The 14,147-nt window shown below is 46.7% G+C and overlaps 1 protein-coding gene across 1 annotated transcript; it reads left to right on the top strand.

The window, feature by feature from the left end:
* Positions 1-5,362: 5,362 nt before the first annotated feature.
* On the top strand, positions 5,363-12,518 carry STMP1 (short transmembrane mitochondrial protein 1). Its single transcript, XM_040438376.1, has 3 exons — positions 5,363-5,466; positions 8,068-8,121; positions 12,127-12,518. Exons 1-3 carry the CDS (start codon positions 5,452-5,454, stop codon positions 12,202-12,204), a joined length of 147 nt encoding a protein of 48 aa, XP_040294310.1. The 5' UTR covers positions 5,363-5,451; the 3' UTR covers positions 12,205-12,518.
* The last annotated feature ends 1,629 nt before the right edge of the window (positions 12,519-14,147 follow it).

The raw sequence follows: 14,147 nt of genomic DNA on the forward strand, positions 1-14,147 counted from the left end.
CTGCTCTCACCACGCCCCCTCCTGTCCTGCTCTCACCACGCCCCCTCCTGTCCTGCTCTCACCACGCCCCCTCCTGTCCTGCTCTCACCACGCCCCCTCCTGTCCTGCTCTCACCACGCCCCCTCCTGTCCTGCTCTCACCACGCCCCCTCCTGTCCTGTTCTCACCACGCCCCCTCCTGTCCTGTTCTCACCAGCCCCTCTCCTGTCCTGCTCTCACCAGGCCCTCTCCTGTCCTGCTCTCACCATGTCCCCTCCTGTCCTGCTCTCACCACGTCGCTTCCTGTCCTGCTCTCACCACGTCCCCTCCTGTCCTGCTCTCACCACGCCCCCTCCTGTCCTGCTCTCACCACGCAACCTCCTGTCCTGCTCTCACCACGCCCCCTCCTGTCCTGCTCTCACCACGCCCCCTCCTGTCCTCTCACCACGTCACTTCCTTTCCTGCTCTCACCACGCCCCCTCCTGTCCTGCTCTCACCACGCCCCCTCCTGTCCTGTTCTCACCACGCCCCCTCCTGTCCTGTTCTCACCAGGCCCTCTCCTGTCCTGCTCTCACCAGGCCCTCTCCTGTCCTGCTCTCACCATGTCCCCTCCTGTCCTGCTCTCACCACGTCGCTTCCTGTCCTGCTCTCACCACGTCCCCTCCTGTCCTGCTCTCACCACGCCCCCTCCTGTCCTGCTCTCACCACGCCCCCTCCTGTCCTGCTCTCACCACGCCCCCTCCTGTCCTGCTCTCACCACGCCCCCTCCTGTCCTGCTCTCACCACGCCCCCTCCTGTCCTCTCACCACGTCACTTCCTGTCCTGCTCTCACCATGCCCCCTCCTGTCCTGCTCTCACCACGCCCCCTCCTGTCCTGCTCTCACCACGCCCCCTCCTGTCCTGCTATCACCATGCCCCCTCCTGTCCTGCTGTCACAGCTGCCTGTCTGGTCCATCCCTGCACCTGCCATGGTCTGGGTCCTAAAGCACCCTGCTTGTACCAGAGGTGCTTTCCTTCTGTGACTGGCACTCCTGGTTGTGCAGGGCTGGCAAGGGCTTAGCAGGGACACTTGTTAGGGAGACTGAGGAGAAGCTGTGATGGATGATCTGACTGCAGGCTCTACCCCCTCTGTTTCCCCTGTACTGAGAGGATCCTGCCAACATGTGAGGATGTAGCAGAGCCAGGGCAGCGCTGTGGACCACAAACTGTGAGCAATCCCAGTGTCTGTCCTGGTTATGGCCCCTCTGCACTGTGTTATTATCACAGACATGATATTACAGCCAAACCAACAGTTCAGAAGCTTTAACCCCTTGTGAGCTGTCAGTATGGCTGAGGTCAGTGATAGCAGCAGTCACTGGTCTCGCCATCTATAACTGTGTGCCCTCTCCTTCCTGCACTCTGTATATGGTGATCCATACCACTGCATATAGAGATCCGTGACCCCCTGTACACTGTATACAATGATCCGTGCTAACAGTAGCCCACGAGTACCGCCGGAAGTCCGCTCTGGCCCCATTCACTTTAATGGGGACAGGTCGGAGATGAGGCCACAGCACGGCAAACATCCCGAGAGGTGGCCGGACAAAAAACGCAGCGTGCTGGGCATCAGTGAATGGGGCCAGAGCGGACTTCCAACGGCACTCGTTGGCTAGCGTTAGCACGGATCCGGCAGGGGAACAGCCTGCCGGACCCTGCTGACGCTAGTGTGAAGGAAGGGCGAGAATTCCGCGCGGGTGCAATGCGTGAGGTGAACGCATTGCACCCGCACTGAATCTGGACCCATTCACTTCAATGGGGCTGTGCAGATGAGCGGTGGTTTTAACGCATCACTTTAACGCAGCATGTTATATATTCTGCGTTTTTCATGCAACGCAGGCCCCATAGAAATTAATGGTTCTGCGTGAAAATCGCAAGCATCCGCAAGCAAGTGCGGATGCGGTGCAATTTTCACGTATGGTTGCTAGGAGATGATAGGAATGAGCAACCCCGGACCCCATTAAAGTCTAATCACTGTATTATTTTCCCTTATAACATGGTTATCAAGGAAAATAATGGCATTCTTAATACAGAATGCTTACTAAAATGTCGATTGAGGGGTTAAAAAAGAAAAAATATTAACTCACCTCATCCTGTTGTTCGCGCAGCCGGAATCGTCTTCTTTCTTCTTCTTTCAGGACCTGCAAAAGGACCTTTGATGATGTAATCGCGCTCACCACATGGTGAGCATGGTGACATCAGCGCAGGTCCTGCTGAATGAAGATAGAAGGATCTTCTATCTTCATTCAGCAGGACCTGCGCTGACATCACCGCATTCACCACGTGGTGAGCGCGATTACATCATCAAAGGTCCTTTTGCAGGTCCTGAAAGAAGAAGAAAGAAGACGATTCCGGCTGGCTTCATTTGAGTCAGAAAACTGGTCAAAATGAACAGAAATTTGTTGGGGCGACTGGTCACACCCCCTACTGGCCACTGTCACGCCCCCCCCCCCCTTTCTTTTAAGGCACAGTTAAAAAGTCGCAAACACATAGGGCCAAATTTATCATTAGCTTAAGTCAAAATAATGGAGTGAAAAAGTCGCAAAGTTTTGCGCAATTGCTAAAGCTGCGCAAAAATTTGCAACTTTTATTGGTTCTGCGCTATGCTCGCCAGTTTTCTGAAAGTGGCCGTGTTTTCTTATGTAAATTAATCTCTAGACAGATTTACTATTGCGACAATTTAAAAAGTCACAAAAAATTGCGCAATTTCACTCCAGTGAAGACCATTCTTATCTTATGCGACTTTTTAATAGAACATGCAACTTTTTCGTAAAGACGTGCGACTTTTCTAAAGCCGCTTACTGAAGGATAAACTGCTACCGTCAAACCACATTTATCACAGTATTAAAGGACCATTAATAAATCAGACTTAGCCATAAGTGACTTTGGACAAGAGTGGAGTAAGATGTAAGTGTAATGATAAATCTGGCCCATAGTTTGCAACTTTTTAACGCCACTTTTCAGAAATAAGGGAAATTATAAATCTCCCCCCTATTCATTCTGTTCATGGCTTAAAGGGGTATTACCATCTTAGACAATGGGGGCCAATCGCTAGGATATGCCCCCATTGTCTGATAGGTGCGGGTCCCACCGCTGGGACCCGCACTTATATCGAGAACGGAGCGGGGAGCGCTGTGGCTGGAGGACCCCAGATTTCCCGGGATCTGTCCACCACCAAGCGCTAATCCCCGCCTCTCCCATAGAAGTTAATGGGAGCGTGCCGCGCATGCGCGGCCCATGAACCCATTCATTTCTATGGGGCAGACGTTTGTAAAATCTGTTTTGAATACCTTGAGGGGTGTAGTTTCTAGAATGGGGTCATTTTTGGGTGGTTTCTATCATGTAAGCTTCACAAAGTGACTTCAGACCTGAACTGGTCCTTAAAAAGTTGGTTTTTGAAAATTTCTGAGAAATTTCAAGATTTACTTCTAAACTTCTAAGCCTTGTAACGTCCCCAAAAAATAAAATGTCATTCTCAAAATGATCCTAACATGAGGTTGACATATGGGGAATGTAAAGTAATGACTATTTTTGTAGGTATTAATATGTATTATAGAAGTAGAGAAATTGAAACTTGGAAATTTGCTAATTGTTGGCAAATTTGGTATTTTTTATAAATAAAAATGAATTTTTTTTACTTCATTTTACCAGTGTCATAAAGTACAATATGTGACGAAGAAACGATCTCAGAATGGCCTGGATAAGTCAAAGCGTTTTAAAGTTATCGCCACATAAAGTGACACGGGCCAGATTTGCAAAAAATGGCCTGGTCCTGAAGTTGAAAATGAGACCGGTCCTTAAGGGGTTAAACTGGGTCCCATAAATTTCAATGGGGTCCGTCTGGCCGTGGAAATGGACTGAAATAGGACATGTCCTATTTTTGAACGGACGCTATTCACTGGCCGTTAAAAGAACGGCCATGTGAATAGCCGCATAGACTTTCATTGGTGCTAAAAATGGCTGTGTGACTCACGTTACTTAGATGGCCGTCACACGGCCATTATTCACTGTCGTGTGCATGAGGCCTATAGGGGTTCTCTGGAAAAACAAAGCAGAAAATGAATAAATGTGAGTAAAAATAAATTTATAAGCACCTTTATTTAACAACCTATGCTTGTTTTGTCTAGTGGGTGACATCACGGTTCTGAATAAAGATGGCGGCCATCCTGTGAGAAACCCATCCTAAAATGTAAAGGGGACTGTTTGTGCGGCTTGTGGGATGGACATAATACTGTACATTGTTCTGCATCCACGTTGTGCTCCGCCATCCTGACAGAATTTTGGAGGCACGGAGCGCTAATGCAGCCATCAGTAGCCGAGTGTAAAACTGCACAAAATCTTGCCTCGACTGTCGACACTCAGCTACTGAAGCTGCAGCGGTCCATCCCTCCAAAAACTGTCTTAGTTTCCCATAGCAACCAATCAGCGCTTACCTTTTATTTCTTAATGTTTTCTAAAAAAAATTAAAGCTGAGCTCTGATTGGTTGCTATGGACAACTAAGACAAGTTTTGATAAATGAGGCACAGTGTCCTTGTAGTGTAAATGCCAGCACCACCATTTTCTAACAGAAAAACTGTCTTAGTTGCCCATAGCAACCAATCAGGGCTCATCTTTTATTTCTTAACTTAAAAAAAAAAGAAGAAAGCTGAGCTCTGATTGGTTGCTATGGGCAACTAAAACAGTTTTCCTGTTAGACAGTTTTGATAAATGAGGCCCACTGATTGTATTTGTGGAACATATCAGTAATACAAAGATAAGAGGGGAGATTTATCAAACAGGTGTAAAGTAGAACTGGCTTAGTTGCCCATAGCAACCAATCAGATTCCATCTTTCATTTTCCAAAGGAGCTCTGAAAAGTGGAAGGTGGAATCTGATTGGCTGCTATGGGCAACTAAGCCAGTTGTGAGAAATCTCCTGGAAGTTGTGGCGCCAGCATGACCAAGGTGATCAAGTTCTGTGTTTATCCCCAACATCTGCACAGAATGGGTCCATGGATGAGGACAGAAGTAATTATTATTAATAAGGGGCTGACAAGGGAAACGCTATAGTTGGCACAGTTTAGGCATTTTCTGGCACTGCATGGAAAATTTGGCAATGTAGTGTTTATGGGGCATTATGTTTGCTGATCTCTGGTTGACATTGTTATTATTAATAAGCGTAAAAAATGCTGCCTTGTTTTTATTTTATTTACATTGTTATGGAATTTATATCATTTACAGCAGATGTTAGATTAAACTGTTTTGTGTATATCTGTATATACCGTATAGAAATGACATTCTTAATACTGACCACCAGAGGTCGCTATACATCTGCAAAGCTCACAGCAACAACTTGCCCACTTTAAAGATGGTTGTCTGACCACTTCCTGAAGCTGCCCAGCTACTTCCTGTTCCTCTGGAGGCGTGGAAGCCTTTGCTGAGAAGAGAAGCTGCTACAATGTTACAGTTCATAGTAAGTTTTTACAGTTTGGAAGGGACAGTTACCCTTTCTAGTGGGGGTGGGGAGGGCACTGGGACCTGATATTAGAGGGATACTGTGGCTTTATCTTTAGTGGTTGTCCTTGGTAACGTCAGGAAGTGTAAGGGCACAGGAGGGTGGTTCATGACTGGCTGGATCCATTGTTTGCAAGTAAGCTTTACTCCTGACTTATAGGCAGGTTATGGGGTTCCACTTAAAAAAAAAAAAGTAAGAAATTAGAAGATTTGGTGAAACCCTTGTAAAGGAAATGCAGCTGTCTGTAAGAACTATTAACCCCTTCAGTGGTTTAGAATCTCTAGCAGCGTGCGGGATTAGTAAAGGAGAAGATTTAATGGGGATTGGGCCTGGAGGCATGCTGGTACTTGTGGTCCCACACCATTTGACGGCACATATGTAACGTGTTGTCACTACCTTGTTCCCTCCATGTCACAGCAGCACAAGCATCTCCTCATCTCTCGGCCTCCTGGGCCCCTGAAAGTATGACACAGGGGGTGCAACAGGATATTAGGGTCACCTGTGGTCACCGTACGTGTTGCTCCGATCAGTGTTTTGTTACATACAACATAGGGACCTTATATATTATGTGGTGTCCTGCCATATCAGTAGTTTACCAAACTGAGAGGATCTGTCACAGTAGGGAGAAGGGACATCTAATAAAACATACAAGTCGTTACCTTTAGAACCGTAACAAATGCAGTCTTATTATGAGAGTGGCCATCTTGTGACAGCTCAGCATGCTATTCGCATCCAGGCCTCTGTGCTAGAGATGAGCAGAGTTCTGCACCTGCCGCAGGGTATCCCTGAAGCTGGAGACGCTTCCCGTGACTCTTCATTGACAGATGTCACTCCTGTGCAGCGACTGCTCATGTGCCGCTATACTTCCGGGCAGCCATGCATGAACAGTGCTTGCTCAGGGCCTGTCAATATAGCAGCAGGGGGAGCGGCGGCCGCTTCGGGAACATCCCATCGCAGGTGCAGAACTCGACAAGATGAGACAAATCGATTTGCTCATCTTTACACAGCAGTCAGATCCGCCAACGAGCCGCCCTGTTATCCCTGCACCCCTGGATATAAGCGCATGATAATTCAGAAGCCTTATCATGTGTGGTATTGGGTCTAATCCCCTGATATTAGAGTCAGTGCTAGTTATCCAGTGTAGAAAAGCCTATCATGTATAAAGTACTGGTAAGGCTACTTTCACATCTGCGCTTTCTTTTCCGGTTTTGAGATCCGGCAGAGGATCTGAAATCCGGACAAAAATGGTTCCTTTTAATCTAACATACGCGGTTGTGTTAAATTAAAATGGAACCAAGCCAATGGGTCACGGATCCGTTTTTTTTGGAATCTGAAAAAGACGGCTCTGACACTATTGACTTACATTGTTTTTAGTGACGGTTTCAGTTTGTTCCGTTTTGATGACCGGACACAAAACTGCAGCTTGCAGCGGTTTTGTGTCCAGTCGCAAGACGGAATGCTGCCGGAACACAATGCATCCTGAACTCAGCATACCCCATTTACAATACATTGGCCCTAAACTGAACTGTTTTGGCCTGGTTTTGAAATCCTCTGCCAGATCTCAAAACCAGAATGCCAAAACGCTGATGTGAAAGTAGCCTTAAGGGTTTCTATCACTTCATATGACATAATTAGCTGGCAGACACTAGCGATCTGCTAGTGTCTGCTCTGGCCAACCATCCTACTATAATCACTTGTGGGGCAGCGGTTTTGCTAAAAAACTAACTTTTATAAATATGCTAATGAGCCTCTAGGTGCTATGTGGGCGTCATTAGCACCTAGAGGCTCCGTCTACCTTCATACACAGCGGCCGCCCAGCACGTCCCTCCAGCCCGCCCATGTCCTCCTCCGTCTGACGCAGCGGCCGAATTCTCGCGCATGCGCCGTGTGCGGCTGTATTCGGCGCATTAGAGATGTCTGAGCTCGGAGCGGTCAGACATTCAATGCGCATGCACGGCTGTATTCGGTGAGAAGGCTGCCTTCTCAAACAGCTGATCGGCGGGGGTCCCGGGTGTCGGACCCCCGCCGATCAGAAGCTGATGATCTATCCAGAGGATAGATCATCAGTTTAATCAAAGTGCAAAACCCCTTTAAGGTCCTATATACATAGAGGGTGGGCCCTGAGAATCATTTCCTCTGGTGGGCCCAAGAGACTTCAGCCTGACGATGTCTGCAGACATGACTTTTTTTCCTGTGTCCGTGATTTTTTTGAGGCTGGTGGTAATTATTATCATTTTACAGCTCGCAGTAAATGCCAGTAATGAGGTGTTATCCGTATATTGAGCTATAGACATGGATTTACAATTTGTCCGTAAAAAATGTTGTCTGTCTATGATTTTGGGAAAGTTGTCCAGAAAAAAAAGAAAAACATCTGGTTGGCAATCCAGCTTATGACTGCAGGAGCAGACTATACAGGGCTTTTTTGTACCCTCTGCATAGGACCTGCTTACACAAAATGATAGACTGCTTTTTGCCAAGCCGCTCCATATTAACGTGGGATCCAAAAATTGTGACTTTGTATGATATATTGACTTTTTTTTATTTATTTATTTTTTGCAGCTGGGATTTGCCTTTGGAAATGTGGTGGGGATGTACCTTGCACAGAATTATGAGGTGAGTGTAAGATCCTGTGAGATGGAGCACAGAGGCACATATTCTTGATTCTCTCTCCCCTTCTTAAAGCACATCTGCCAGCATGATCAACCCTGTTAAACCAGGTTGATCATGCTGAATGAAAAGACTCCTCTTAGGTTGAAAAACGTGGCCCTGTTTTTTCAGAAATATGCAGTTTTTCATATGATAATTAGGTGTAAAGCGCATTGCGGGACGGAGTTAGCTTCTCGGAGTGCCAATTCTCCACAGCCCCCCCACCCCAACTTGAGTGACATGAGCCAGGGATCCTCGCTGTCTTCCTACCTAGCACATCCCATGGATGTGCTAGTGAACATTCATTTGGAACAAGTACATCTTGGTGGGCTCTCCAAGATGCTGCGCTTGCGCCAATGACATTCAGATCTCAGCCTTGGGAAAAGGCCAGTGAAATGCACTGCACATGCCCTTAAAGGGAACCTGTCACCGGGATTTTGGTTATAGAGCTGAGGACATGGGTAGCTAGATGGCCGCTAGCACATCCGCAATATCCAGTCCCCATAGCTCTGTGTGCTTTTATTGTGTAAAAAAAACGATTTGATACATATGCAAATTAACCTGAGATGAGTCCTGTCCCTGACTCATCTCACATACAGGACTCATCTCAGGTTCATTTGCATATGTATCAAATCGGTTTTTTTTTTACACAATAAAAGCACACAGAGCTATGGGAACTGGGTATTGTGGATGTGCTAGCGGCCATCTAGCAACCCATGTGCTCAGCTCTATACACAAAATCCCGGTGACAGGTTCCCTTTAATGAGCATTCACTGGCGCATGCATAGGAATACAGTGAGTATGCCTTGCCCTGTTACTGGAGTAGCTAAGGGAAGAAAGGCAGTGATGATGCAGTGGTCCGAGGGGCTAGGCCGGTGATGGCTAACCTCAAGCACTCCAGCTGTGGTGAAACAGCCAAACAGCTGTGCATTTTGGGAGTTGTAGTTTTACCACAGCTGGAGTGCCAGAGGTTAGTCATCACAGGGCTAGGCCATCAACTTGGTGCACTTAACACCTCATTAGAAGAGATGAGTCAATTAATCTAAGCCAATAAAATTCATAATTTTTTTTCCAAAGACCTCCGTTTTCAGCAAACCTGAAACTTTTGGGATTTAAAATCTCTCAAACTACAAAAGACAGCAAGGAAGATAAAGGAGGATCACTTGCCCCCAAGTTAGATTTAAATAACTGACAGAGAAATACGTTTTAGCTAGAAACAGGGCAGAAGTCAATGTAGTGTGTCACTACGTAACTCGCAGCAGCATTTAAAGATATACCACTCCATTTTTTTTCTTAATGCTTATCACCCCAATGTACATCACACAGTTCACAATCGCAGAGACTGAGGGTGGACCAGCACGCTACAGTGGAGCAGCTCACCCCCAAAATGAACCAGGGGTCCTCGTGTGTGAACTCTACTGCGTACTGTATGGTGCTCCAAAGCAGACGGACGGTCACTGCACCTTTACCAACAAGGTTGCTTTGGCAGAAAAGGTTTCAATATTGTAATAGTATCGGAATTGGACCTCCGCTGATTGGCAAAGGGTTGCAGTCTCCCATGAATCATGTTTTCTGCTTCCTCAAACGGATTAAGGTTGGTGTGTCAGGCGTGAAGTATCAAACACCCTGCAACCATCGCTGGAAGAACACAAGCTGGTGGTGACTTGTTATGGTCTGGGGAATGTTTTCATGGCATTCTCTGGGCCACTCATCCATGTGAAAGCCACTCTTAACCATGCTTGGACATGTGAATCTCCCAGTTGGCCCCTAGTCCCCCACCCACCAAGCGGCACATGACACACTGAGTAGACTAACTGCACTACACATAGACGGGCAGCATAGAGCATCTCAACCAGCTTATATTCATATAAAAGTGGGTAGATTTAGCAAACTTCCCAGTTTATTATAGATGCATTGGATTTCTGAGATGACTTCTAGGTACAGAATAAGTCCCACCAGCATCTTCTTAGCCCAGGCACCTGCCTTCTCAAAGTCGCTGCAGGAACCTCCATAATCAATCATCTTGTTGCATCTTGCCGCTGTCTGCCGTTGCCTGAGCAGATAATGTTTGCTCGTAGCTGTACAGTTGGCCCCTACAAATAATTTTTCCTGGTCAGTCCTAGGCACCCCAGTCTGACACTGCTCTCCACCGATTTGGGTATAAATCCATGATTCAGTCCATATGCCGGATATTTATCAAGTTGGACTGAGCTCACGCAGCTTTCTGGTTTCCCCACTTGCGGTTCAAGGAGGTGATGCGCTATTGCATCTTCCCTCTTTTTTATGAATCCATCCTTGCAGATCACGTACACCCATACAAGCTGATTGTCTTCCCTGGGGTGGATGGGATCTTCCAGCAAGACAGTGCGGTATGTCACATGGCTAGAAATGTCTGATATTGGTTGTAAGAGTATGACCAAGACTTCCAAGTACTACCTTGGCACTCTAATTCCCCGGACTTGAACCCAATTGACATATGCGGGACCACCATGATCATTGTTTTTGCTCTATGCATCCACTCCTACGCTCCTTCCATGCACTGCAGTCAGCATGGCTCTCGACACCTGCGACAACCTACCAGGACCTTATAGAGTCACTCCCAGCTCGTCTAGCTGCTGTCCGTGCCGCATACGGCGATTACTCTGGATATTAGCTGGTGGTCATAATAATGTGACTCAACTGTGTATGTCACTTTGACAGTACTAATGCCGTCTTGGCGTTAAAGGGCTTGAAAGGGTTTACAGTCCCAGGATACCCCCAAAGTGTCATACACAACTTTTCGGTGCAATTGAGGCACTTTCAAATTGGGTCGATTTTATTTGGCCAGACTCGCATCTGACTGCTGCTTCGTTTTAATTGGACCGAAAACTAATTTTGGGAAATCCACTCATCTCTACTTATTAGCATATGAAATAAACTGCAGATTTCTGAAAAACAGGGACTTGGATTTCAACAAGAGGGGGGTCATTTCACTCTGCATGAATATAACCCTAACAGGCAGTATGCCTGGATTAATAGGGTTGATCTTGCTGACTTGTGCTCTTTAAGGAGGAAATACAGTAAAAATGACTGCAGGACTTTCATCTCCGCTCAAAAGTCATGTTCTGAGCGGACACCGAACGGACCCCATTATAGTCTATGGGGTCTTTAGGCTCCGTTATGCTCAGTTAGGTCTCCTCAACGGAGACGGAGAACGTAAAGGAGAAACGGTGATGTGAAAGGAGCCTAAGTGCTGAATCTGGGTCTCCACAACCTCTGTATCTGTAACCCCCTTCCTTATAATCTGTTATTGCCAAGGGAAGGATAACCTATAGCTGAACAGTAAATGAGGCATTACACAGCACCAGTGGCCCATAGGTGGGGGACACGCAGTTCCCTTAGTAATTCATTACAGGACGTATAGAAAGTTGTTGTCCAAACAGGATCACCAGTCCTATCTATAAAGGAGCAGAAGGGATACCCTGTTATGACCAGTACATGGCTTGAGGGGGCAGGGCACACTATTTTGTCCTTGTGTCATGCTCTGCCCACTCAGACCCTGCTCTGGGCTTAAGACATTGTGACGATTTTGTCAGTGGGACATTGACCTGACTGTAGATTCTCTAGATCAGATAGATGTAGAGATTGGCAGGTGATCCAGCGATCACTCGAGTGTAGTCCTGCTTTGGATGTGACTAATTCTTCACCTCAAACTTCCAATTCCCCCCCCCCCCCCCCCTTTGGACATTTTGAGAGTGAAGCTGCACCCATTAGGTCTAATTTATCAAGACTGGTGCAAAGGCAAACATAGCAACCAATCAGATTCCACTTTTCAGAGTTCCTTTGGAAAGTGAAAGGATCAACCTGATTGGTTGCTGTAGGCAGCTAAGCCTGTTTTCCTTTCCTTGATAAATCGCCTGTTGTATATGATGCCATCTTTTGTGCCCTCTCTATATTTCACAGAATTTTATATTCTCTTTCACCCTCCCCAAGGTGCCTGATATAGGAAAAAAAGTAGAAAATTTCAAGAAGGATTTAGAAGCAAAAAAGAAACCTCCCAGTGAGAAGTGACAATCGGTCCGTGCAGCAGTAATTCCTCCTGTTTAGTACGAGCGGTGTACTTATATATATCTACAGCGGAGACATGGGACGGAGGGCGCCACCAAACTAGAGGATTGAGCAGACAGCAGGACCTGTTATGTGGCTCTTCTCTCCCATGAGGATTTTCCAAAGATTTCCTGGCTGCTTATCTCCTGCACCTCAGCAGCCTTTCTGATGGTTTCCATTATCCTGGGTGGCTAGAGGATCCATGTGTTCATCCGATCGCTGTTGCTTTTAGCTTTTTAAGGGCTTAATAAAGTTATATGTTTATTGTAAGAGGGAAATTGTTTGGCGTCTATCCATTCCTGGTGATATATCCAATCCGACTGTACTTACTGCACCCACTAAACCACTCCAGGTGCCAACCCAAAAGTATGTATAGAATTCTTGGATAAAATGAGACTTTTAGCAGGATGGTTCTATCAGTCATAGAAAAGTTATAGAAAGCTGACCATAGACATAGACTAAGGACCTTTCCAACCCTAGTCATGACCACAGTCGGTGGTCCCACTAACAAATCTCAGGCCTATTTTCCACCTCAAGGAAAATTCTGAGATGATGAACCTCATACCCATATTCAAATAATTTGTATCCACCAGCACCTACAGAGCACTATGACTTGGGAATATACACCATATAGCAACCGATAAACCAAGTGCCCAATCTGCAACCCAAAACCCACTTATTTATGGCAAAGAGCCAACACGGCAATTTAGGCCTCATGTACACGGCCGTTGTTTGGGTCCACTTCTGAGCCGCAGTTTTGACCATTCACTTCAATGGGGCTGCAAAAGATGCGGACAGCACTCCGTGTGCTGTCCACATCCGTTGCTCCATTCCGTGGTCCGCAAAAAAAATATAACCTGTACTTTTCTTGTCCGCGCTTTACGGACAAGAATAGGCATTTATATTAAAGGCTGTCCGTGCCGTTCCGCAAAATGCACACGGACGCCATCCGTGTTTTGCGAATCCGAAATTTGTGTTAATGTAACCTTACCCTGAATACTACAGTCCAATATTGTATATCTTCCATGTACTTCATCATTTAGCTATAATAGATTGCCTACATTCAGTGCACTGCCTGTGCTGTTCATAGTGCACCCGGCGCTGATGAATCGCAGGTAAAGTCTAAAGCATATTGGTACACCATAGACTTTTTCCGGGGTGCTGGTGTCCACAGAGATGGCTCTGAGTGCCACCTCTGGTAACTGTGCCATCGGTTTGCCACCACTGCCATATAGAAAGTCCTTGTACTTAGGCTACTTTCACACTAGCGGCAGGACGGGTCAGACAGGCTGTTCACACTGTCGGATCCATCCTGCCGCTATTTCGCCGTGCATTGTGTAAACCTGCAGAGGGATGTGGGGTCACCAAACTGAAATTTCCTAAGATTCTAGGGGGTTTTAAAATAGATCAGTTCCCTTATGTGGTCCTACTTAGAGCAAACAGGGCCCCATAGCAAAACTCAATGGGGGTCCTTCAGTACTATTTGAATCGTACAAGTAGTTGCAAGTCACTGGTTTGTTTTTTGGTTTTTACCGGCTCGGCGACAATATTAAGTTGCACAGCCGTTTTTATGCCATTTTGGGCATGTGGAGGCACTGGCCCTGGCAAATTTACTAACATTTACTCCTGAAACGGCCAGAAATATTGGCATGCTGTACGCCAGGTGCAGGGACTGCTGTAGACTCACCTTAAGGCTGGGTTCACACTTGAGCGTTTTACAGCGCGTTCAAACGCGCTGTAAAACGCTCAACACATGAAAACCAATGCTTCCCTATGGCCCTGGTTCTCACTTGAGCGTTTTACAGCGCGTTTGAACGCGCTGAAAAACGCCCTACGCTCAAACAAGTTCTTGAGCTTCTTTGGGGCGTTTTGACGCGCGTTTGTGGCCATAGGACACTGCAGTCAAT

Source organism: Bufo bufo, chromosome 1 (genome assembly GCF_905171765.1).
Source record: "Bufo bufo chromosome 1, aBufBuf1.1, whole genome shotgun sequence".
Classification (NCBI taxonomy): Eukaryota; Metazoa; Chordata; class Amphibia; order Anura; family Bufonidae; genus Bufo; species Bufo bufo.